The sequence below is a fragment of the Sebastes umbrosus genome, chromosome 9 (genome assembly GCF_015220745.1).
Source record: "Sebastes umbrosus isolate fSebUmb1 chromosome 9, fSebUmb1.pri, whole genome shotgun sequence".
Lineage (NCBI taxonomy): Eukaryota > Metazoa > Chordata > Actinopteri > Perciformes > Sebastidae > Sebastes > Sebastes umbrosus.
Genome location: NC_051277.1, coordinates 19953239 through 19978758, shown reverse-complemented (window position 1 = coordinate 19978758; position 25520 = coordinate 19953239). Strand labels below are relative to the sequence as shown.

The 25520-nt window shown below is 39.2% G+C and overlaps 1 protein-coding gene across 6 annotated transcripts in view; it reads right to left on the bottom strand.

The window, feature by feature from the left end:
• arhgef6 (Rac/Cdc42 guanine nucleotide exchange factor (GEF) 6) overlaps positions 1-25520 on the bottom strand; it is a 43416-nt gene that overhangs the window by 11014 nt on the left and 6882 nt on the right. For 2 of the 6 annotated variants that reach the window (XM_037779254.1, XM_037779258.1), the window contains exons 4-22: positions 23298-23419; positions 22770-22974; positions 21853-21905; positions 21396-21490; positions 21033-21128; positions 20062-20184; positions 17244-17382; positions 16875-16934; positions 14764-14910; positions 12724-12810; positions 11604-11685; positions 11009-11124; positions 10685-10864; positions 8674-8694; positions 6018-6111; positions 5171-5269; positions 4967-5066; positions 4652-4706; positions 1072-3563 (exon numbers count right to left, since the gene is read on the bottom strand). In XM_037779254.1, the coding sequence (XP_037635182.1) occupies positions 3441-3563; positions 4652-4706; positions 4967-5066; positions 5171-5269; positions 6018-6111; positions 8674-8694; positions 10685-10864; positions 11009-11124; positions 11604-11685; positions 12724-12810; positions 14764-14910; positions 16875-16934; positions 17244-17382; positions 20062-20184; positions 21033-21128; positions 21396-21490; positions 21853-21905; positions 22770-22974; positions 23298-23419 (1997 nt within the window). In that variant the 3' untranslated portion in view covers positions 1072-3440. Of the gene's footprint in view, positions 1-1071; positions 3564-4651; positions 4707-4966; positions 5067-5170; positions 5270-6017; positions 6112-8673; positions 8695-10684; positions 10865-11008; positions 11125-11603; positions 11686-12723; positions 12811-14763; positions 14911-16874; positions 16935-17243; positions 17383-20061; positions 20185-21032; positions 21129-21395; positions 21491-21852; positions 21906-22769; positions 22975-23297; positions 23420-25520 lie in introns of those variants that run through there. The other 4 variants (XM_037779255.1, XR_005208025.1, XR_005208024.1 and 1 more) reach the window with 4 other exon arrangements.

Genomic DNA, 25520 nt, shown 5'->3' with positions numbered 1-25520 from the left:
TGAGAATTAAACTTTGACAGAAATGATTAAAGAGGTAACATTCATTATGATAACATTACACAATTAGATTTTTACACTGCATACAATTAAAACTATACCAATGGCTCCTAAAAGGCAGGAAAAAAATAATTCAAAAGCTGCAAATGGACTAAAATATGAACTGTAATTGTCCTGTTAAAATACACATGTACAGTTTTAGACCTTGACCTAGATTTGATTTAATCACTGGATGCACTACAGGCAGGATATGAAATTAACACCTGCCACCTGCCATACAGGGTAAATGTTGGCTGTGGCAGGTACAAATTTCAGGTCACCTGCCACCATGGCAGACAGGTTTTCCTTATATTAAGAAATATTATTTTTTAAAAGCAATTCTAAAGCCTAAATGAAATAGTCATGGATTAAGGTTACATGATATATTTCAAAACTCTACAGTCTGGTACCACTGACTGACTCAGTGTTTACAATTTTAAAGCGTTCTACCTAGGTTTCAGAAGTTGCAGAAAAAAAAAATGAGTGGCCGTTAGAAATGTTCAGTGAGCCGCCATAGTAGCAGGTGAGGAAAAAGGTTAATTTCAGACCCTGCCTACAGGTATGATTTACTAGTAACTTGCTGACTAATATAAGGTTTTGAAAGTACTTGGTGAGTAATGTAAAACAGTTCTACCCCACCCAACCCACCAAAAACAAAGTGCAGTGCAGTGCAAGTTTAGAGTTAGCACCTCAGACATTACAAAACCTGGCACAGCGTCTCGCATGTCACTGCTGAACAGTATGGAAAGTGTGAATCTCTATGGAGGTGTGTACAGATACAAAGGCGTCGCACTTTCACAGGATGTCATCTATTCTAGTCACCGCTTCCATCCTGTAAAGGGTTGTTTCTTGCCTCCGAAATCTGAATAACCCACAAATTCCTGAACCGCACATGTGCCGAACGCTGCATGGGAGAGCCCGTCTCGGTGGATTTTCCAGTATGAACGAGGAAAACCTGCAGTTCGTGCTGTGTGTTTGAAACCTTTGGAGTTTTCCATTTCTCGCAATGGTGAAATTAATGTCAAAAACTCCACCTTTTATATTAAATTTTTAATAAAAGAATGACCATACCAACACAAAGTACAGAGTGTCTAGAAAAACAAAAAAGCATTACAATACTTGCAACAACAATAATTGCATAGAACAACCTTTCAAAAACAATACACACACAGTGGTCTGGAGATAAACAAGATGAAACCAGAGGTCAGCCTCCTCCCACCAGTAAGTGCTCGCTGAGGCTATTGGGAGTTGAAAACTACAGTATGTATTGTGTGTTACCTAATAGAAATGATTTAGGGTACAGGAACAGCAACAATGTCACACATCTGTACAGGAAGCAGAGTCTAGTCAGAGGGATAACAGTTAAAGATCAGCTTTTTTTACACGCTGAAGTGCCCTTGAGCAAGACTCTGCTGCAGATGTGCCGGTGCTGTCTTGTACCCTACACAGTGCTCTGACCTCCCTGGAAGGAGGTGCACTCAAAAAACAGCACTTCCCAACAGCGATTGTACATTATTATTACATTTTGGATCATTTCTGATGAAAATTGGGACCTGGAGAGTGATCTTTAAACACTCGTCAACACCAAGAGACTTGATTAAATAAAGGCAAATGGAAAATAATGAATAGCCGAACTGTGTGGTGGCTTAACCACACGGTCTGGCCCTTTTTTTTTGGTTAATAAATTGGGTTAATTCATTCATTATTATTGCAATTTCTCCAAATCTGGCCTACCATGCTGGGACTAACCCATAGGTCGGTCAGTAAAGCAGTCACTTATTGCATTTTCAAATAACATCCGCTGCTGCTCTGAAGCGCAGCATGAGTAGCTAACAGTGTTGACAGTGCACACGCTCAACCTCATGAGGAAATGTACCGCGGTGGGTCTTTGTGAAGAGGCTGCATCTTAAATAGCGCAAAGCCCTGCATGTTTTTCAGACCCACATTTATATATACCCATTAAGCTTGAGCCATTCTTATTGAAATAATACAACACACCACCTGTGACACTTTCAAAATAAATCATGCATTTAGTCCCAGTCTGGTCGTAAACTCTCTTTTAAGTTTATCGACCCCTTTCTGGAGGCACTTAAACAGTTGAGCTCTACTCTATTCCCACAGATAAACCTCTGTTAATTTCATGTTTCAATCAGCTCTGCAGGACCCTGTTAGGAGGCCACAGAGGCTGCAAACAAAAACCTTTGAATTCTTAAAGTCAGACTCATTATTAACGTCATTTTTTCCTCTTTTTGTGATGAAAAAACGTCTATTTTCCCTTGACCAAAACGAGGATATTTTTTCTGCCTTTACACATCAGTGTAGTTTAATAAAATTCCAGACACAAGTAAAGGCAGCAAAACTATATCTATAAGGCTAACACCACAATTAAATGCTCGGGTGAACAATAAATAATGAATATTCTTTTAAAAATTCAAAATAAAGCAAGGCTATGTAATTAATATGTTAAAATCATACTTGAATATATTTTAGTAAGAAGAGTAAGGGTGACATCTTTGTCATTATTTGCAAACTGTTGTATATAAATGATACACAGTTAAGCCTTTTCTATTCTATAATGCAGCTGCATCCCTGATAGCTTTGGACTATATATCTGAATATTGTGATTATCACATTTCTGATGCAGAAGTCATACTGTAGAAACACTGTACATTCATGCAGTTTTTTAAATAAACAGTCATTTGGAAACAACTGAATGCGGCATGATGAGCTAACCTGTTTGAATTGCTTAAACGCCGACAAAACGGCGAGGAAACTTGTAATGTGAATGTCCAGAATTGTACAAAAATGCCAGTCGCACATGAAGCTCAATGAATCCATTTTCCCGCTGGGCGTCCTTGTGACAAATAAAATATAACAATGACAGAAAAAGTCATGATGTGAAGAGAAGAAAATGAGTCCCCTTTGTAACAGAAGTGCATGCAAGAAGAGAACACCTATTGGACGTGATGGCTTCGTACTCCTCTATTTCCAACTGAAGCAAAAGAAGCAAACAGAGAACTTTTTTTTTGTCCTAAATTGTCCCATGTGCTTTGGGAGTGTTCACAGTGCAGAGGCAGTATGTCGGAAACATCCCACTCTTTAACCAGTCTTGATTTAGCTGAGAAGCATATTTCTGGTCTCGTCTAGTGAGGCTGGATCAGGAAGACAAGATTAGATTTCATCAAAAAAAATGTCAACTCAAGCTCCAGCACTTGAAGTAAAGAAACTCCAAGCGTCGTCGTCGTCAGCGAGGGAGTTCAACTCTGCGATGTGTGATTGAAATATGGAGACGCAACATAGACAGATACACACACACACACCTAGCCCTCCACAAGCACGCTTACATAAATGTACACACATACACACACAGCCAGATTAGCATGAGGATGGGTGTGTGGATGTGTTCAGTGGCCGCCGTCGTCCCAAGCACAATCGTTCTTCTGCTTGGCCAGTTTTCGAACCACTCTCTCCAGCTCTTTGCGAGACTTCTGCTCGTCCTCCAGAAACTGCTTCATCCACTTATTCTCCTGTACAACAGATGAGCAATGACAGTATTTACCAATGCATCATTAAGATGATATTATTAATAATAAACTTTATTTATACCGCACCATTCAAAACAAAGTGACAAAGTGTATTACATGGTTGAAACTGGGATAAAAAACAATTCACAATTTCATAATTACAATAACAATACAAGGTAAATTGGAAATAAAATACCCAAAAATAATATTAAAAAATAGGCGGCAATAACATAAAAAAATTAAAGTTAATTAAAAATGATATGACATGTTGGAAATAAAATTATGTGCTTGCATTGAAGGTGTAAAACACGGGATTGGGAGCATTTCTATTGCTCAAGGGGCTAACAACGCGAACAGTGTCAACCAGCAATGACAGAAGTGCAGAGCATCACGCACAGAGGGAGAGCGACTTCTATCTCTGCTCAGGTAGACATTATTCTATTATTTCTTTACAAAGCAAATAGTTGTTTGATGCTATATTAGTGCTCTGAATGTTGAATTTAACACCTCTAATAAAACAATTTAAAAAAAAAAAGATTTTGAGAAATGATTTAAAAGACATTATTGGCTGATTAAAGCGTATGACAGAAATACTGAATCTGTATCGGCATCTATGTTGCAAAGTAGTAAATGATGCAATAACAAGTGTTTTATTGGTGGAACTTTAATGTATAGTTGACTTATTTTCTAACAATAGCCATGTTCGTTGTTTACATTTATAGTAATCATTTTGGGGAGTGGCTTTGGAGGGAGGCCTGAAGCTACGGGCTGTCAGTGTTGCCGTCTTGGAGACTTTTTCTCTAGATTAAGCGACTTTTGGAGCTAGTGCTGCTAGCTACTTTCATTGGAAACGAGATGGCAACATTTTTTTAAAATCTAATGTACTTGCTGGTTTCTCAAGATCACTGCCCCTGCCTTTAATGTGCTTTTATTTATAGTTAAAAATTCCCTTTATTATGAATTTACTGTTTTGCGACATTCATTTGTATATGCTGTTGAAAAACATGATAGAAAATAATGTCATAATAAAAAGTTAAGATATACAACACTCAGCACATTCAGTATGTTAGTGAAGCTAAATTCACACTTACCTTTTTCAGTTCATGAACCTCGTCCTTTAAAGCATACACAGCATCGACCAGGCTCCTGAAAGAAATACAGAAAAGTAAGTATTGTGAGACAACATCAATATTTTCCCTTTCAAACATCTGCTCACAATTTAGATATCAAGGTTATACCAGCTTTCAACCGAGCAAGGCCATTCTGTGTGAAGATTCATGCCTCAACAGCCTAAATAGGATCAATATCATATTTCCAATTCCAATTACAGAGTAAATAATGACAAAGCCATGTTTGTTAGCACAAATACAAAAAAAACTATTTATCCAGAGTAATAATATGCTTACTTTTCCTCAGTTACTGTCTGCCCATTGCTCTTCATCTCCTCCACAATGATTTTCTCTTCCTCGGGCAGAAGCACCTGAGGGACGCACTCTTTCCGCACCGCTGCAACAAAACACACAAATGAATGAGAAAGCTTGATTCATGGCTGTATCAGTTTATGAATACGTACGATCGAAGAAGGCATTAAAGAAAAACATTGTCCTTACATAAACGCACGCCCGTGGTGGTCTGGTGCACGCTGGCTCCGGTGCAGTACGCCTCAATCACTCTCAGGATCTGAGCGTCCTCCTCCAGCGCCACCGTGCCTGTCAGATCCAGAGATGATCACAATCAGAAATACACACTCATTCAGCAGATGGTGTCACACACATTCCTGCTTTGGCGGTGGATACAATGGATAAAAATAATTGCAAGGAGGCTAAATCACAAAAGTTAGTTTCAAAGTTAGGCAAACATTTGGCAAGGAAAAGCTGGTATGGCCATTTTCACATGTGTCCCTTGACCTCTGACCTCCAGATATGTGAATGAAAATGGGTTCTATGGGTACCCACGAGTCTCCCCTTTACAGACATGCCCACTTTATGATAATCATATGCAGCTTTGGGAAAGTCCTTGTCAAGTCAGCACACTGACACACTGACTGTGTGAATATTTCTGCATACCGGGGTCCTTAAACAGTCTTGGAATTACATGAATTGGGTATGACGGTAAAGCTAAGACGATTGTGGATTTAATGAGCCGAATTGTATTCATGTGTCATGATGTTAGTCCCCATAGTAGCCATTTCATATAGTGAGACTTAAAACTTGACTTCACTGTATAAATTGACCTGTGGTGACCGCTAGGATAATCACAGCCTCGTGAAACTTTACAGCTGCAAACAAGAGACCTAGGGCATTCAGAGGATGGATGGCTGTCTTAGGTAGATTGACAAAAAGGGGGTTTCTGAGCAGGTTCCAGAAAAGAAACGGGTCTATTATTGGTCTCAGAGGGTTAAGCAATCTCTCATGCCTCCCATACATTTCATATTATAGTGAGATGAAAATCTCGTACTTTTCCTCGTTTGAATGTCGTCATCGGAGGGCTTTCGCTCTTTCTTCTTGCCTGGCAGGAACTTCTTTATGGGCCGTGGGCTCTTGCTGGAGTCCTGGAGGAGTGCGACATCAAATTCAGTACATCTCTCTCTACACACACTGCGACACACACCTGTAAAGCCAAGGCTCCAAACCAAACAGAGGGCAAGCTTACAGGGACGCACATCCCTTATGAACAAACAACATCAACAAAGATTCCATCAACAAACAAGGCAGCAAGCGTGTGGTGATGACTGTGACCAAACCAGCCAGGTGTGTGCTAATATGAATCCTGCCCAACCAAGCATAAAGAAAACCAAAAAATCAAAACACAGTACTTCTCATATCAAACACATTTTACCCACCGCTGACTACTGCCGGGGAAGGAGAGAAATGCTTAAAATATTCAAGCTTTACCTGTACAGTGTTTACAAAGCTATGGGACAGGAAGCCAAGATGTTATCACATTATTTACTACATTCTATCACACCACAATCGTGTGGTTTTATGAATGAGAGATTCTCTTTTGGGTCTGAAGACAGGCGCAATGTCTCACAAGCTGAGGTGTGATGAATAATTAAGTCACTAAAAAGAACAGTTTAGTCATGGTGAAATGCTCACACCTATGCACATGGGTGCTGCTAACTTATGTCATATTCTTATAATACTTGAAAGGAAGGAATTTGCAACAAGTCCTTCCCTGGAACGGAGAGGCTTAGTCAAACACACAACAGGAAAATAAATAGTAAACAATTGTCTGTTTTAGTAGCTCATGGGGCATCCTAAAACTCTACCACAGACTCCTAAAACTCCCTCATAAGAATCAGGAGGAATAATTGACGGCATCATGTTTCTTAAAACCTTTGAAGGGGTTAGGCACGAATGCAGGTGCACGGCACAAAACACCTTTTCATGACGTGTACTGAGAGGTTCTTTCCTCTCGTGTACAACAGTGGGAGGAGGGGTGAAATGGGGTTTTGTGCAATTCAGTGGCACGCTGCGATCTTTGCATCAAGATTGGCAGCATTTAGCTCCATCCACCTGCTTGGAGTACATCAGTAGTGCATTACGCACAGTGTGCACACATGTTCTGTGATATTTACTTATCACTTTAAAATGATTGAAATGATTGATTTTTATGGCCACTTCGGAGCAGGAGAACTTCACAAGAAGCTTACAGACACAAGGCCCTGACATATGAACGCCTGATAAAGCTGTTTTGTCCAACATGTTAAACAACTGCCAACACATCCAGCAGACACAGAGGAGCTTTAGCGTTCATTTGTTTAAAGCCACCTGGCGGATAATGAATGTGGATCATTGTGATGTCTAATACAACTGCACATCGTTACGCATGGAAAACATAGCTTCCACCTAACATGACCAGCCAGATGTTTTTTCAAAAGATACTTGGCAAGTGATTGGATGAAACATCTGTCAATCAAACTCTTACCGAAGCCAGTCGGAGAAGAGCAAAGACATCATTTCCGTCGAGAAAAGCCTTCAGTGCCGTTCTTTGCTCTTCTTTCAAAGAGGAAATACTCTCCAGTTCTGATATAACTGATGGTATTGCAGCTATACGCTAACCCCTTTAGGAGCTGCCGTTGTTGTTTAGAACGAAAAGTCGCCACTCAATAGAGTGCTGCAGGGATGACGTATTTTTGTAGGCCAACCAGGAAATTAGCATCGCCCTGGTTCCCTCGACAAAAAGCCAAATGGGATTTTTCCATTGGCTTTTGGATTATTGCAGAAAATAAGCTCTGTGGTAAACAAACGTTTATGATACTTACACGTTTTGTTCGGCGAGATATTCTTTACGAATGAACTTGTTAGCAACCGCCTTTTTGAGGAAACATAAAGGCTTCAAAATGATATCTTTACTGACGTATTTTATGTTGTAGAACAAAACGTTAAAATCTCTTCAGCTTGTGTTAACCACAGACCTTATTTCAGGCATCTGACTAAAAATTCCTCTCAAAAAACCCATTGACTTTCAGACGAGGGAACCGGGAACTGCTAAAAGGATAACTCATTCCCGGGTTTCATTCCTGCAGCACTCTATGTCATCACACACACCTAAGCCACGGCCGTAGCTGCCGGTATCCCACAGGACGCTGATTGGTCCGTGGTCTGGCTTGCCGGACACAAACGCATTACTTGAAGCTTGACAAGATGGATTTTTGTGTGATATGTGATCCCGCGATTCTCGGGTGATCTCGTGACATCGCGAGAATCCAGCTGCCGTGAAAGTTAAGCTCCGACCAGGTTTCTCCAGAAACACGTGTGCAAACACATTCAGGCCTGCATGAGAAATGAGGCATAGTAGACATGACTCTGTCTCGATTTACCAAAAATAGCACCCCCAAGTAGAAATTAGTAGGCTGCTACTCAGAACGTTTTTTTAACTCGACGCCCTACTGAGAATGAGAAAAAAAAGAGCAAACACGCAGGGCCACAGAAAACAGGAAACCAACAGATGACAATGAGAGAGGAGTGAAGCAAACAGAGCAAAGGCATGCCAGCTCAACACTGGGGCAAACACACACACACAGGCAACCCCATCCCACCCCCCTAACCCACATCCTTTCCCACACACACACACACACAGAAAGGAACAGAGTGAGATCTAACCTTACCTTCATGATATAAGACATCCTCTACAGAAGGCAGGATGGAGAAAGAGAGAAAAAGGGGAAATGTGCATGAAAAAATACGACGAGAGAAGGGTGTGATAGAGAGTTAATGGTGAACATTTTTACACCCCCCTCTGCCATTCACCTATTCTTTGTCTATGCAGAATAGGGTGATTACTTCATGTAAAAAAAGAGATATATGGAAAGAAAGAAGGTTATGCATTCAGAGGACTACGCATGCAATCTCTGCAGGGCAGAGAAAAAGAGCCGGACAGCTACGAGCCTGCTTGGTTCTATTTTCACTGAATCAGTTTGTGTGTATTTGGTGTTAAAAAGCACAGAGAAGCATTCATTTTTAGATTAGAGCTTTTAAAAAAGAAAGTGCCTAGATGCATGTTTACTGTAGATATATCTATTCAACACATCAATAGAATGCTAACTGAAAGTTTTAAAGTGCTGACTGATGATAACTGTGTGAAAGCATTAACCTCCCACGTGGACCACAGAGTGAGAACACCATCACACTTAACGACAAGGAGCTTATAACCGTTGAATGCCAGTCAGACTTCATGCTGCCGTTACTGGAATTAACTTCCTCAGAACATAGTCATACCATGTCTCAAAGAAGTTTTAAATCTAGTCTACTTTCTCACTGCATAATTAATAATGCTTTGATACTATTTGTTGCTGCTTTTCAGTCACCATGCACTTTATTTAGCTGGCCCACGCACTGTGCAAAGTGCTAATCTACCAGGCTTTTCCTGTTTTCATAATAGCACAGTACAAGGTTATTAGAGCCTGTGACTAGGGCTGCAACTAACAATTATTTTCATTATTGTATATTTCTCAATTAATTGATTAGTTGTTTGGTCAGAAAGTGGTAAAAAAAAAAAAAAAAAATGACAATCAGTGTTTCCCAAAGCCCAAGATGACGTCCTCAAATGTCTTGTTTTGTCCACAACTCAAAGATATTCAGTTTACTGTCATAGAGGAGTAATAAAACTAGAAAATATTCACATTCAAGAAGCTGGAATCAGAGAATTTTTAGTTTTTTTTTCTTAAAAAAATTACTCAAAACTTAATTTAATCGATTATGAAATTAGATGGCGATTAACTTAAAGCTTCAGTAGTCAGAAACCTTTTTGGCATCATTGGGCAAAAATTCCATAATAACCTTTCATCATATTGTAATTGTTTCTGAAAACATTTGAGGGGAGAAATATGCATTGCAGTAACAGAATATTAATTAATATTTGATCAGCGCTATATGTTTGATCGGAGTTTGTGAGTGATTGACAGCTGCTCAGAGACGGCGGACTCCAGCTCAGCTCTGATTGGTTGTTTTCCTTCAGTCTGTGAAATCTTGCAGATGCTGTTAGGAGCACCGGAGGACATCGGAGGCACATGATTTTTTTCAGATTACCTCATGCACTACTGTCAGGATATAGTGTTTTATAAAAATAACTTTTTTTAAATCATATTTGCTCCATTTCTACCCACTACAGCTTTAATAGTTGACAACTAATCGATTCATTAATTAACCGTTGCAGCTCTACCTGTGACCATGTGTAGTTTAAGTTATTGTAAACATATCAAACGTCGCTAAGGAGTAGTTAATAAAGGTGTTGTTGCCTTGATGAAAAACACTCAAAGCACAGTTCCTGCTACTAATCAGTACAAATGTTGAGTAATAGCAGAAACGTTACTAATCAAATATACATCTATTAATATCTTTTACAGCTGTTGATGTGTCACTATGAGTACAATTATTGGATTAAAGGTGTGTATGTCAACTTCACTAGTGTTATTTGCATGTCTGGTGGAAAGTCTTGTGTAAAACAGGATAGTGGAGGTCTGAATGAAGTCAGAAAAGGGGGGACAAAGGGGGGCTTATAGAGGAGGAGGGAGTTCTTGCGGTGTCTGACTATACTGTCTGACTGTACTTCACGACCGCTTTTCAGAGATGCGTATCAAGCTTGTGAAAGTCTCTTTGAGCAGCTCTACGACCTCCTACCTCTTTGTATCCCAGTGCGGCAGAGGGCTTGAGGGGAGGCGCGGGGCGCAGGCAGCTGAGAGACCAGGGCTTGCTGATCTTTGGCTGTTCCAGGGGGCCGCGACTGACGGCACTGAGGCTTCCCAGATGGGACAGGTGAGTGGGGGTGCCGACCATGCTCAGCGGCTTGCCTTCTACGGTCTGCATGGGACGATCAAAGGAAAGAAGACAAGCGAGCGTGTGGGAATTAGACATGCAATGAAAGATGTTTTTCACACCTCAGCATGTTGCAGGTTCACTTGTGGTATTGTTATGACACTTTACTGTATATGTGTGTTTGCTAACCTTTAAGATGGTTCCTGTGGGGCTGCCTCCTTTGGTAAAGGGCTGAAGGTGCTCTAGCCATTCTTGTAACTCCTGGGCACTACTGCAGAACACTGTAAAACGATCGATCATACCTCCTGCAGCACATAAACACATACACTTCCTTCAGTGAAAGTCACATATGGCTGACAAAAGTCAACACATGCCACGACAATGCAATTCATGCAACGTGACAGTAACAAATACATGATTAAATGCTAAATCTAAATTTTCTGAATCAAATGCTTTATCTAAATCCATGTGTGTAGCAGCTGGTTTTCTTTGAAAAAGTAGGGCACGTCTGATATTCTTTTATTGAATGTGTACAGACACCAGCATGAATATTTCACAGGGCTGCCTCCACAACTAGTTGAAATTTAAAATGTTCAGAGTACTGTCGTGCCCTGGGATTGGAGTGACAACTGTAAGAACTTTAAGACAGAGTCCCACGACTGTTCAATGAGCTAATGCTTGATCTGTGATTCTTTATTTGGGCTGTAGTTCATTGTACTGTGTTACTGCGGTATCCTCAGCTAAACTAAAGAAGATAATTTTCTCCAGAGCTTCAGATGCAAACCTGTGATGTCCAAGGCATAGTGGGCGTTGTCTGCATCCTCTGCATGTCTTGTTACTGTGGTGCCTGTCAGTGGTAGTTTTCCCTGAATGGGACAAACAAAGGGAGAGGAAATAAGACACCATATAATAGGTTGGACATATGTGCTATATCTTGTTATCACCTGAAATTAAGGGGAGACACTACAGCCGAATAGGGTACAAAATTTGATAGATATCACTGTGAAACTTTCCCAGTTGATTACTTACATTAAAGCAATTATTTTTTTGTATTACAAGTTTTCTGAAAATGTATGTTTAAATATTCAAATGAGGCATTTTCTTATTAAATATGTGCTAACCAGAACAGAAATCTGAACATTGGATAAATCCTAGTTCAGAATTCTTGTTTCATTTTGTTGACATATTAGAGTCAAAGGTTTTTACACAGGGAATGTTGGATCTCTCTTTTTATCATTACATAAATCAGAAAATACTGTCAATAGCCATAAAAAAAAATCCAGTTTTGCCATGTTTTAAGGAATAAAATGTCCTATAAATCAGGCTATGAATGATATATGAACAGACCCCTCTGTATAAACCTTCAGAATATAAATAGGAATGAAATTGTAAAGTGTGGGGTATGTAAGTGCTACTGAAGTGGAGATTTCTGGCTCAGAGTGAGCTAAACCTAATTTTGAGAAAAAGGCTTTTAAAGATATGGATTGATAAAATTCTAAACATTTACACAACTAATAGATATCACTATGAAACTTCCCCAGTTGATTACTTAAATTAAAACAATTATTTTTTGTATTGCAGGTTTTTCGAAAAAGATGTAAATGAGGCATTATCTAATGCTAACTTTTGGTGAATTTAGGAGAAATCTACAGACACAAATAGACAAAGTGTAGTAAAATAAACACCTAAATGTGTATTTTGGATGTTTTCTTTCCACTAGTCTGAAAGAAAACATCTCAGCCCAAAATCTCAAAATTGACCATTGAATGAAAAACGTATTTTTGTTTTATGTAGTGTCTCACTTTAATGGAATTATGTCCCCATTGCATTTGAAAACTTATACAAATGGACAAATACTCATGAAGGACTGATGTAGGGGACATACTGTGTACAGTGTACCTCACCTGATAAATAAAGCCACTCATTCGGGGACTGGCGGAGAGCATGACTAACATATTAGGGAAAAGCATTACATAACGCTCCTCTTTTTCCTGTAAGAAAGGGACAAAAAAAACAAAACAATGCAGCCTATTAGTTTATGCAGTTAGTGAAAGGAAGGTGACCACAGCTGAACCCGTTTATTATCTTGCTCGTCAGAAACCAAATGCATCACACCTACTAATGCGAAACCATCATTATAGCTGATATTAGCATATTTAAGTTCAAGTGGGCAACTAGAAACTGCTTGTTATAGAAATGGAAAATAAGATGAGCTAGAACAAATGCGGTGACTAGCATGGTGGTTGGAAAGCGGTTAGCAGTGATTAAAAGAGGGTGAATCTAAAGATCTATCTTAGCCACCGGCTCAAAGTCGACCCCTACACAGAAACCCCACAAGACAGAGGAGATGGTTTCTCAGTGTGCATATGGCCTACATAGGTTTCTGTTTTGACACGAGTGGGGGGGTACTGAATTACCAAAAAAGGAGGATGGATTTTTGCGCATACCCTTCATGAATATTAGAATAACACTTAAATTCACATTTGTTTTAAATAATGACACGCTTCTGGGCATCAGTGCCTTTAACTCGTAATAGTAAGACTTGGCATTAGTCAAACAAATCTAGAGCACTTCACCTCGAAGGGACATTCCCACTTCCTCTGTCTGCTTACCTGCGTCAAAACATCGCATGCATTCTCAATCTAGGACAATGCATGAAAAATAAAAGACCCGATATAAAGCATGCAGGCTGTGAAAATATTAGCCGACGGATGTCTGAGCCATGCATCTCAATTTGGACTCATGTAAGGAAAGAATACAACATTTCTTGAACAAATGTAGATCATTAAAGCTGTCTGGATTACGGGCTAAATTTGATGACAAAAATGCTGCATATTTTTTTAGCAGTGCAATTGTGACAACTGCATGTCTAACTGCTAGTATATGTTATACTGTATGGGAGTATGAGGCAGTGGGCTTCATTGAGAAATGGATATGATCATATTGATATTAGGTTGCATTCACACCAGATCTGGCGATGAGGTAAAAACGCAAGTCCTCCCATTCATTTTGAATGGGGGTAGTGTGTTTGGGCTGCGGCTGCTGCGGTCACAGGTGGTGCTGGAAAGAAAAATCCAGCGGCGGAAAAGTAGAAACAGAATCAACTTTTGGATAAAACACAACCCGACGTCACGCTGCAGTGGCAAATCACGTAACCTCCGATCCAGAGCTGCACAACCCAGCCATGAGGGAACAAAAGACATTAATCTTTGTGCAGTCAATGGGCCATTAAATGACTCTCCTACACCACCGCACAACCCTGTGGCGAATCGCCACAATGCCTGATCTGGTGTGAATTCAGCCTTAGAGGGAATGACTCTTAAACTATTCTAAAGTATTTTAGAGATGGGAAAAGAGGCACATAAAAGTCCTTCTTAGTCTTCTCTGTACATGCTAAGGCAAATTTTGTGCTTAGCAATGCAATGAATCCTGTGACGGTTCTTATCTATCCGCTTTGACTGAATGTAACCCAGGAGACTCTAATCTACAGCTTTAACGAAGACATCCAAATCCTAACAACTAGATGGAAAAAAACAACAATTGATGTGAGTTCTGTGTTGGGTTGCACCAGCTATTCATAAAATCCATCACTAAGTTTGAACGTTCCCTAAGTTCTTAGTTCTTAGTAACTAAGAACTTAGGGAACCACACTAGTCTTACATACACACAGGCAACATGTTACATGTTACATGTTACATGGAGACCAGGGCTACGGTCTCCCCTGAGTCTTCTGGCCGCGGTCGGGGGGGTGTAGCAGGATTTGCTGGTTTGCAGGTTTTGCTGCTTCCGTGGAATTTGTGGGATACCCAACCCGCAATGATTTATAAGAGTGTAAGTGTAAGAAGTTACAAACAGTACCTTTAAACACTAAAGTTAGAACTATCTAGGCGTTTGAACTTCGGTGCAACTAGCTCCTGGTCGTCCTGGACAAATACGTCTCTCACCTCATTGGAGCCATTTTTCACGTGGACCTGGGACATGTAGGCCACGTGACCCAGGCTCTTCATGCTGTCTCCCTCCCAGCCCCGTACTGGTTCGGACAAGATCTGGAGCTCCAGGTTCTTGCGCTTCCGCAGTTCCTGGCACTGTGTCTAAACACACACACACACACACACACACACACACACACGGACACACACATATGTATATATATATATAGACATAAACACATGAGTCAATGAAGATGACAAAACGTTTCATAATTCACATGGGGCAACTTTGGATAGATTTGGAAATAACTTTTGTTATTCATATCTATTTATAGATTTCTGGATTTGATGAGTTTTAGTCAAATATGTGACACCTACTCTTACAAAACAAGGTGGTTTCTTGCCTTTTAGAAACACTGAGTAATGAGCAGTAGGAATTTCTCCCCACTATGGATGTAGCTTTGGAAAATGTAACTGTTTACGTCGATATTTACTTTTTTTGACTTCGTTGTCAGAAGTATATGGAGTAACCTGCAACATAAAGTAGGACATTTTCAGGTGCTATGCAGGGACTCTCCCGCTTCAGTGACAATGCAACATCTGCCATTTTCCACAGCACGTTGAGCAAAAATTAGGTTTTTGCAGAGGAGTAACTAGCATTTCTTTAGCGCCTGCCCACCCAACCACACATTCAAAAACACACAAAGAAAAATGAGACTTGCAAATTACAACAGTCAGTATTGTGTGATGTGTTTTCTTGTCCCGCTTTCCTGTGCAGCTCTTCTGAAGAGACATCTGTGAGTCACCTCAAGTATTCTTACTAGGAACTTGGCGCGCTGTACCGAGGAAACTGTTTCTCAGAGCGATGTTCACTCAGGTAAAATGCGGTTACTCTTTTCTAATCCAACTCCTCTAAAATGACATTTAAGTTCACACCCACTATAGGGAACAAAATGATCACTCAACATGCAGCACACACTATTTCTTTCCCCTCTCACCAGAGCTGTGCTTGGTTACGAAGTGCTACTGTATGTTACGTTACACTGTGATTTGTGTTTAGTGCATCTGATAACAAAGGTGACATCATAAAAACTCTAAACAATTAGTTAAAAATAACCCACACGAGACTGATTTAACCTGAGTGATTTAGTCAGTTAATTAACATTAGAGACAAAACATAATGGCGTACATTTGAAAAGCAAATTTATTTAAACCTGCAGGAGGGAATTTTTTTTTTTTGCATAATTGGGCAAAAATTTTCATAATAACCTTTCAGCATATTGTAATTCAAGTGTTCTGAGAGAAAACTAGACTTCTGCAGCTCCTCATGGCTCTGTTTTCAGGTACTGTGATTCGGGGCTCTAGCGAGCTACAATATCAGCAAAGTGTTTCAGAGATGGAGAGAAAATGTTGCTTATAGTTTCTCCTGCTAACCGTAGCTAGAAACAGTTAGCAGAAGGCTAAACTATTAGCAACATGTTCTCTCCATCTCTGAAACGCTTCGCCGATATGGTCAGACTCTCTTTTTGATAAGTCTGTCTCCTTTTTTCTGGGTTTCTTTGCAGTGTAGACAGTATTTCCTGTAAAAGTTAGTGCTGTAATAGCAAGATATCCCAGCATTGAATCAGGCTTTCACCCTCTGAAGGGATGTGCATGTGCATCTGTATTTGTAGAGCAGCCAATAAGAACGCTCTCTCTCTCTGAAATGACCGTTGATTGGCTAAAGTCTCCCGTCACAGGCTAGATTTTCTAAAGCCTGAGAACTGAGCCAAGAGGAGAGGCATAAGTCTAGTTTTCTCTCAGACCTTGTGAATCACCATAGTAATTATTTTAAATGAATCATTTTTGCCCAATGACGCTAAAAAAAAAAACCCTGCCTACCCCAGTTTTAAGCCACGTTTTAACCTTTGACACAAAACTGTGTCTTAAAATCTGTTGGGAAGATAAATCAATAAATGGACAAAAATAGGAAATCCAGCCGATTTACAACCCGATAATTGAGAATTGACATGAGACGCTTACAGATTGTTAAACTCCTAATCCTAATCCCTGGTGGGGATGAACAAAGATGATATAGTTTAAGGTTAGTTTAAGCATGCAGAGCCCCCTGGACGTCCCAGACTTACCACTAGGTTCCTAAACACTGCCGTTGCCTTTACGATGTCAGCATAGTCTGGGTGGGCTTCCTGTGGGGGAAAGAAAAACCACATCAGATCAAACATACAGTAGTAGCCTGAATCGAGTCCTCTGAATGTTAAAGCAAGACAAGTGCACATACTAAATAGAGATTGAAAGAGGTAAAGACTCAGGGGTTCTTAACATTGTCAGACATTAGTGCTCATTTAAAAGCTGTCTAAACTGTGGTTACAAATATACAGTACAGATATACAGAAAATACAACATTCTTATAGTATTTCAATTACTTATGTTTTAAATAAATCAATTTAATTATATATTATTTCAGTATATATTTAGACATTATGTGTTTATTGTACCTCAACATGTCTCTCCAGCTCCTGCAGCAGCGTGGGGTATTTGTCGAGCCTCATGAAGGGCTTACTGAGGCTGGTGGTCAAGGTCAGGATCCCTGGAACAGTGGCTCCCTGGCTCTCCATGAACTTGTCTAGTTCCTCACTGGTAAACACACACAAACAAACACGTTTTTATGCACAGTTAAGGTTGTTAGATTATGTTTATGGGGATAAACTACAGAGTACAGAGCAGCAGCCTGACGGTATAGGTCGAGTTTCAAGGACACTTCAAAGATGCAGATTTCTGATGATAAGAATTTGATGGTACTGTAAAAACATTAATGCTACTGCAAAAAAAAAAAAAAAAATTGTTTATTTCATCGCATTAAATTGAAGATTTATTTCAATAAAAAGTTTATAATTGTCAATAAATACATCTGTGAGTCCAGATGGTACACACACAGTAGTACTAGGATTCGCATATTTTACATACAATAATGGTTTCACCATCTAGTTAAATTAAACATGATGCTATCTGTGTAGCTTAAGTGGAAAATAGATATGTAGATTTTGATGTCCCCAAAGAGGCAGTGTGTTTCCACAGAATGAGCATTATATGTGCCTCCAGAACAAAGATACATTTACATACAACACAACACAAATGAACATCATTTGTACTTTAAAACTGAAAAATAGGAACATTCACTGCATGATGAAAAGCTCTCTGAATTCAGATTTTGTGACTGCAAACCCATGAAATAAAAAAATAGCTCACTTTCTAATGAAGCCGGGGAAGTGGGCTTCATATGTAACCACTTGTTATTTATTTGTCATCGCTGTAAGAACCACTATGTGTATATCACAGATGGAGTGCGTGTGAAAATGTACCACAAACAACTGTAATGGGGTTAATAAAATGGAACCACAAATTAGGTCATCATTTTTTTGCACTTTTCATGATTCAACATGCTCACTTTACTGCAACACGATTTGAAAGTAACACCATTCATGAGTTTCCATTATCCAAAACTTCAGTCATATGGTATCCTGTAGCAACACTAACTGGTAACATTTAGTAAATGTCAATGTCACTGCAACTGAAAAATGCAAATGTGCTTAGTGTGAAAAAGCGCCTCGCTTGCATTTCAACATAACCACAACTATATGTATCCTGTCAACAGTCGGCTTCCTGTGTGTCATTGAGTTTAACCTGCAGCTCACAAGTGTAGAATCCGACAAGCCACTTCTGCATGACTCAAGATGGGATCATTTAAACTTTACTTTAAAGCGACTGTGATCTATGCAATACATATTCATAACAGCAGGCCCTACTCAATGAGAATGATGCTTTTTAATAGTAACTGCATTGAAGGAAACTTTTAGTAGATGGGGACTTGGTGGAAGAGCTCAGACACCTCCCGGTCATTTACAGATGGAAAGCCTGACACCATGTGGTTCAAAGCTGAACTACAGCTCATACACAGAAAACAACATGTAGTTGTTCAAAAAAAAATGCAACAATGACCCATATCAACTCAAAATAAATCAAATATATGAAACAAATTGTTGTAATGTTTATGATAAAGTAATTTTCGATACATTTTGAGGTAAATATTGGGGTAATTTGGCAGTAATTCTAAAGAGATGTCAGATAGGTTACTTGCTAATTATCACCTAATTACTCTGAAATTTGCGGACCTGTAAAATGAAGTGTTATCCAAAACTCAAAATTTATGTATTAGACTATTCTTTTTTCTTATTTCATACCCTGGAAATCATCTCATGACCCCTTCAATTCATCTCGTCAGGGGCGGATTTAGTGATTTGGGGGCCCCAGGCCATCACCAGGCCGTCTTGCTTTACTTTTCACCCTGGTATTGGCAGCGGTAGAAGAAAAAGGCTACTCAAAACTTTTTCTGAAGTAAAATTATTGACTGTTAATAGTAAAACTATTAATTCCGCACAGTAAAAGTCCTGCATTCAAATGTTTACTTCAAGTGAAGAGTGAAAGAGGGGCATTAGCAGAACAATGTACTTAATGTGGTGGATAACTTTCAATTCTAATATGATGCCGAATAGTTTAATGAATACTAAGGCATCGTATTTTAATTGTAACCAGTAACATTTCTCTAGCGGGTAAATGTCTACAATGTATTCCTCTGAAGTAGAAGTACACAGTAAGTAGCCTACAGTTGAGTTGCATCTTGTGACCCCTGCTGGTTTATATCATAGTTTGAAGGATGTTGTCAACTACTACAAAGGTGTAACCTTCATCAGTTGAGAGAATCTACCACCATGAGGCACATTAAAGTCAATTAAAAGCTTGAAAATGAGGCTAAATGACATAACACAGTGGTCATGTGACAGCAGGGTTATTATATTTGCATTATTCATCCCAATTCTCAAAATATCTTCATTATTCAGAATAGGGGTGTCACAATATACCGGTATTGACGTTTTCCATGATATAATTTGAATAATACATATTCGATAATACTGTGTAAATAATCCAGCACCTTTTAAATAATTCTATATATACAGTTATGATTACAGACTCTCTCCACCTCTCTACACTCGCCTTTTGAGTGTAATTCATTTGTCAAAAAAAGAGACAAAATGCACAATAAACAAAGTTAAAGTTGAATTTGACTGATAGCATTATTATTCTATTTTTTTAAATTTCCTATAGATATCACAATAATATTGTTATCGTGTTAATTCTTTTGGATAATCGTGTATTGAAAATCTGATATTGTGACAGCCCTAATTCAGAATCAGACTTTTCTTTGTTGTGGTAGTGAATGACTGTGGTGTGCTGTTTTGTGTGCAGGGGCTGACTGACCTGTGGTCAGTGAGGATGCAAACAGCTGAAGGATGGCTGGAACAGTAAGCCAGGTACAGAGTCTTGATCTGACACAACAGGTTTAAATAGCAGCCCGTCACTCGCTGCTGGCCCTCCGGGACTCTGCAAAGACAGAGAGACAGACGAGATTAGAGAAGTGAGAACAAAAATGGTTGGGGAGAGAAAAGAGATATAGAAAGAGTGAAAGAGAAAATATTGCTGTGATGATATACTGAATAATTTCCCAATAACTGCAAATCTGCCATTATTCAGGGTGTCTTAAATTTCATCCTGTCAGAGATGTTTTTACTAACAGGTAGAATATAAAGGTCTGAAACCTGGCACAATACAGGTCTTCAACTGATTTAACCGTCTTTAACTGTAACTGACAAAATCGTCTTAAGATTTCTTAACCATTCCAAGGCCTCAAGCTAAACTGCTAGAGTTTACAGTATTTTAAGATTTGCACATACTTCACATTCCTACCAGCCATTTTCCAAAACATACCTTTGTCTAATGCAGCCATTTGTTTCCAGAAGCTTTGGATGTCAGAATGCACCAACACAATGTGTGTAAATTCGCAACTTTGAGAGGAATGTATAAGGCTGTAGGTTCACTATGATGTATTACCTATTGCAAACATTATCAGTCTCTGCAAGTTGGTATCAGTACCATGAAGAAATAAATAGGAAGAGACGTCTGGGAGGAAGGAAGTGATTGCAAAAATATAATCAAGTATGGTATGCTTTGCGGAACACTTGGCAGTAAAGTATAGTGTGCGTGCAGTGTTGTAAATGAGCTTCTGTAAAACATAAATGAAAACTAGAATGTTCTTCTAAAGGCTTTACATTATGTCTTACAAAACAAGCACAGCAGGGTCCAACCAGTGGTCTCTACTAAGATGAGTTAATTGAATAAAACTGATCAAACTCCAAAAGCTTTCATGGATGTCCGTGTCCAGCATGACTTACTTGGTGCAGTCCTCCAAAGCCACACACAGTCCCTGCTGGAAGGTGAGGATCTCCTCCAGGTTTCCACACAGGGTGGCGCTGTCTGCACTGCTCAGCCTGAATGTACACATATTTAGAGTAAGCGGAGAGAGTAGCGACTGTCCTACAACATGCACGGTGAAATAAAGTATGCATTATCATCAATTACAATTTCAGTAAATTCAAGAATATTGACTTATTTCTGAAAACGTTAATTTCATATGTAGAATAAATTGTTTTTCGATCATCCAATTAACCAAAGAGGTTTCTCTGATGATCCACATTGCTCTCTGCCTTAGATGATGCATTAATGGATCTGTCACATCTCCTTGGCGTTGCTCTTACTTGTCGCTGGCTTGCAGGGGTCGTAGATAACAACTCAGCACTGTTTGTAATTCTTTGACAAACTCCCGCTCGTGTTCTAAGATGTCCTGTACCACCTGCAAAAGCAACATAATCAGCTGAATATTTCATGTTGGCAGATTCCAGGAAAGCAAAAGTAAACTGTTCAATATAATAATCAGAAAAATCTGGATGATTTTTGTCTTTATTAGTCCACAAAACTTCATCGGCACTCTGGTTATCTTTAGTTTCACTTCAAATGTGAGAAAATAAAGTGATGCCATGCTGATAGACTGTGGTTTAAAAATGGAGAAGTTACATACAGTATTTGTCAAACTTTAAAAACAAGATAGCTCCACAATGTATGAATTTCTGCTTTATGTATTATTAAGATCTACAAAACGAGCAAAGTGACACAAAGATTAAATATTTTCACAAGTACGGCACAATTTTGACTCACCACACTGTAGTAGTTCTTGGTCAGCTGAGTTCCTTTAGGAGACACTGGCTTCTCTGTAGAGGAGATGAGTAAATAAGTAAGAGTTCATTCATAATAATCATCAAAAAGATACAAAAAAAAATATATAATCATTTATAGTGAATATCCAGACAATAATAACCATCTCAGTTTGGGATTTTAAACACCCAATTGGTTGTATGGCTCCGCCAACCAGTCAAGTGTCTTGTCCAACCATGTCTGTCCAAAATGTCATCACTTTATCATTTTATCCTGTTAGACATTTGTGTGACATTGTCATAATTAGCATATGAATTCTTGACTTATGGCCGAAAACTAGTTTTGTGAGGTCAGAGTAATCTTTGACCACCAAAATCTAATCAGTTCATCCTTGAGTCCAAATGGACGTTTGTGCAAAATTTGAAGAAATTCCCTCCAGGTGTTCCTGAGCTATCACGTTCACGAGAATGGGATGGATGGACGGACAACCCAAAAAACATAATGCATAAAAAACATTGAACAATTTTTTCATAGGGATATCGGTTTCAGATGGTGACAAAAATCTTTTTCTCAGACTAATAAGGTTCTCTCATGCAAATGATTTTATTTAGTGTTAATATTAAAAAAGTGTTAAACACAAATAATGTCAAACATGTCATGCTATCCCTCTCTGACCAGGAGGCTAAACTAGGTTGCTCGCTATTATCTATCTAGCTATCTATCTATCTACAGAACAGCCACTCCATCATCATACTCTACTATAGCGCTATCATTACACTTCCAAAATAAGGCATTAATGCAAATTACTATGCAAGTTTAGTTAAATTCATATGTTGTACATTATATGAAACGCTTGTATAATAAAGTCCTTTTGAAACATACAGCACCATCCTACTCAGGAATGGATGATCCCAACTCACCGCAAGTTTTGATCTCCCGGACATAGTTGCTGGGGAACCAGCCCGACTTTCCGTTGATCGTGCCCTCCCACCATCCTCCCTCCTCCTGCCGCATCACGTGGATCAAGTCTCCTTTATTGAACGACAGCTCATCCTCGTTGTTCTGCTTGAAGTTGAAGCGGGCCTTCACCATAGTCTGCCCGCCTCCACCGTTCTCAGACATCTCCTGTTAGAGGGTACGGTAAACACAAACACAAAATCTCACTGGGGCTTATCAGTGAAAATATACGGTGCATTATAAAAAAAATTATTCAACCAATCTTTGACCTGCACATTTTGCTTTGTCTGAAATGTTTTGTGATATATTATTATTCATTGTGCAGGGGAATGCAATGTGTAGACATCTGAGGTAAACAAACAGTAAAAGATCTGACAAATTCAATGTAAAATATGTAAGAAATGTGGAATGTGGTGACCCAGTTTCAAGCATGAGAAGTGAGTAGACAACAGAAAGACAGAAAGTGTAGATGTGTATAGAAGGTACCATACCACTGATTTGGATTGTCTGCGCAGAGAGCCTTTGGATTTGGCGGAGGAGAGTGTGTGTGAAGATGTCGACTGACTAGGAGAGTGGGCACCGGACTGCGAACATGACCTCTCAGCAGCACAGTCTATGGACACACACACAGAGGAAACACGCTTTTACTTTGGTTACATTGATGTTTGAACCTATGACTCGCTGGCCTTGTTCTCATCAGGTGAACAACTTCACCAACAACACACACACCACCATCATCATCATCATCATCATCACAGTTGACGCAGGTGCACATACTTTGGGGGCTGACAACTTGATGATAATGCATGCGAGTATGGTCCATTGCTTTGCACAGCCCCAGGATAGTAAATACACACACACAGGCTGCACATTTACAATGCCTGATAGAATCATCTGACTTAACCAAAACTGGCACACAGCTACAAAATAAGATGAAAACAGCTGTAAGAAGAGAGGCACTATGCAGTCTTCAGATTAGAATATAAATGACTCAGTGATCGCTCATACTGTCTATGTGTTAGTTCAGCAAATACGTTCATTCTGACTACTTGTTTACACATATTTAAGGGGAGACATGACAGGTGAATGATACTATGTATTACTTACATTAAGACAATTATTTTTCTATTACAATTTTTCTTAAATGTTATGTTTAAATATGCAAAAGAGGCATTATCTTATTAAATATGTGCTAATTTGCTTAAATTTTTAGAACAGAAATGTGAACATTGGATAAAGCCGGGGTTTCAAAATTGTTGTTTAATTTTGTTGACATATTAGAGCGAACGTTTTTTACAGAGGGGATTTTGAATATCTCTTTTTATCACTCCATAATTCAGAAAATATTGTCAACAGCCATTTAAAAAAATCTATTTTCGTCATGTTTTTAGGGATATAATGTTCTTTAAATCAGACTATGAATGATGAACAAACCCCTCTGTAAAAACCTTCAGAATATAGATGGGGATGAAATTGGAAAGTTTGGTATATGTAAGTGCTACTGAAGTGGAGATTTCTGGCTCAGAGTATGAGGAAAAACCTCATTTTGAGAAATCAACTGTTAAAGATATGGATTGTAAAATTCAATACATTTAGCTGAACACTACAGGTGAATTTAACTGATATCAACATGAAACCTCTCCAGTTTATTACTGGTATTAAGACAATTTTTTTTTGTGTTACAAGTTTTCTGAAATGTTTTGTTAAAATATGCAAATGAGGCATTATCTAATGCTGAATTTTGGTGACTTTAGGGGAAATCTGCAGATGCAAATAGACTAGTGCTGTCCCGAATACCATTTTTTGGGTATTCGAAGCTTCGCGGAGCAGCACGGCGGGGCAGGCTGATATATTCTTCTGTCTGTCTGTCTCCATTTCCACAGTTTGAGTGCCCGGGACAGTGCCGCTGTACACCGATATCTGACTGAGAATAACTAATAATAATTCATGTTGAATATGAATAATGTTGTGGGATATCCGTATTTCAAGGGCTATTTTGGGATTCATACATCATTAAAACGAAGCTTTGAAATAGTGATTTGGAGGTTGAATACCATGGCAACGGTAGAAGCTTCGAAGCTCCAAAGCATTCGTGTCAGCACTAAAATAGACATAGTGTAGAAACTGAACACCTAAATGTGAATTTTGGATGTTTTTTATTTCCACTAGTCTGAAAGAAGACGTGTTGTGGAAGCAAAATAGCCCCAAAAATGTATCAGTGCATGACAAATTATGTTTTTGCCCATAGTGTCTCGCCTTAACAATATTTCCTCCAACCCTGTCTGAATCTGAAGTGCAGTTCAGTGAAAAAAAAAAAATTCTAATTTATGTTTCTCGACACTCAGCCCGTCTACGGTGTCATCGCTGAGCCGCTGCAGCAGAGGAGCGGTGATTTAGGGTCAGTAGCTGCCATCTGTCCTGCAGCGTGAGTGCAGTCCTTGAGGTGCACTGACAGAGGCATCAATTTTGTTGCCAGTACTCACTTGAAAAGTGACACATGGCAGCCCTGCAACCTCTCACACGCTAACAAGCAGAAACACACTAACTGAGGAGGAGTCGCCATCAAATGCCAACTGGATGCCAGCCAGGTCCACTGTCTAATCCGTGTGCAAATCACAGGAGAATTAAACATCAATAAGAGTGAACCATTAGCCTCATAACCTTTAATTCAGATCCGATAAGTTGTTCAATTATAAAACTGACAAATGATTTAG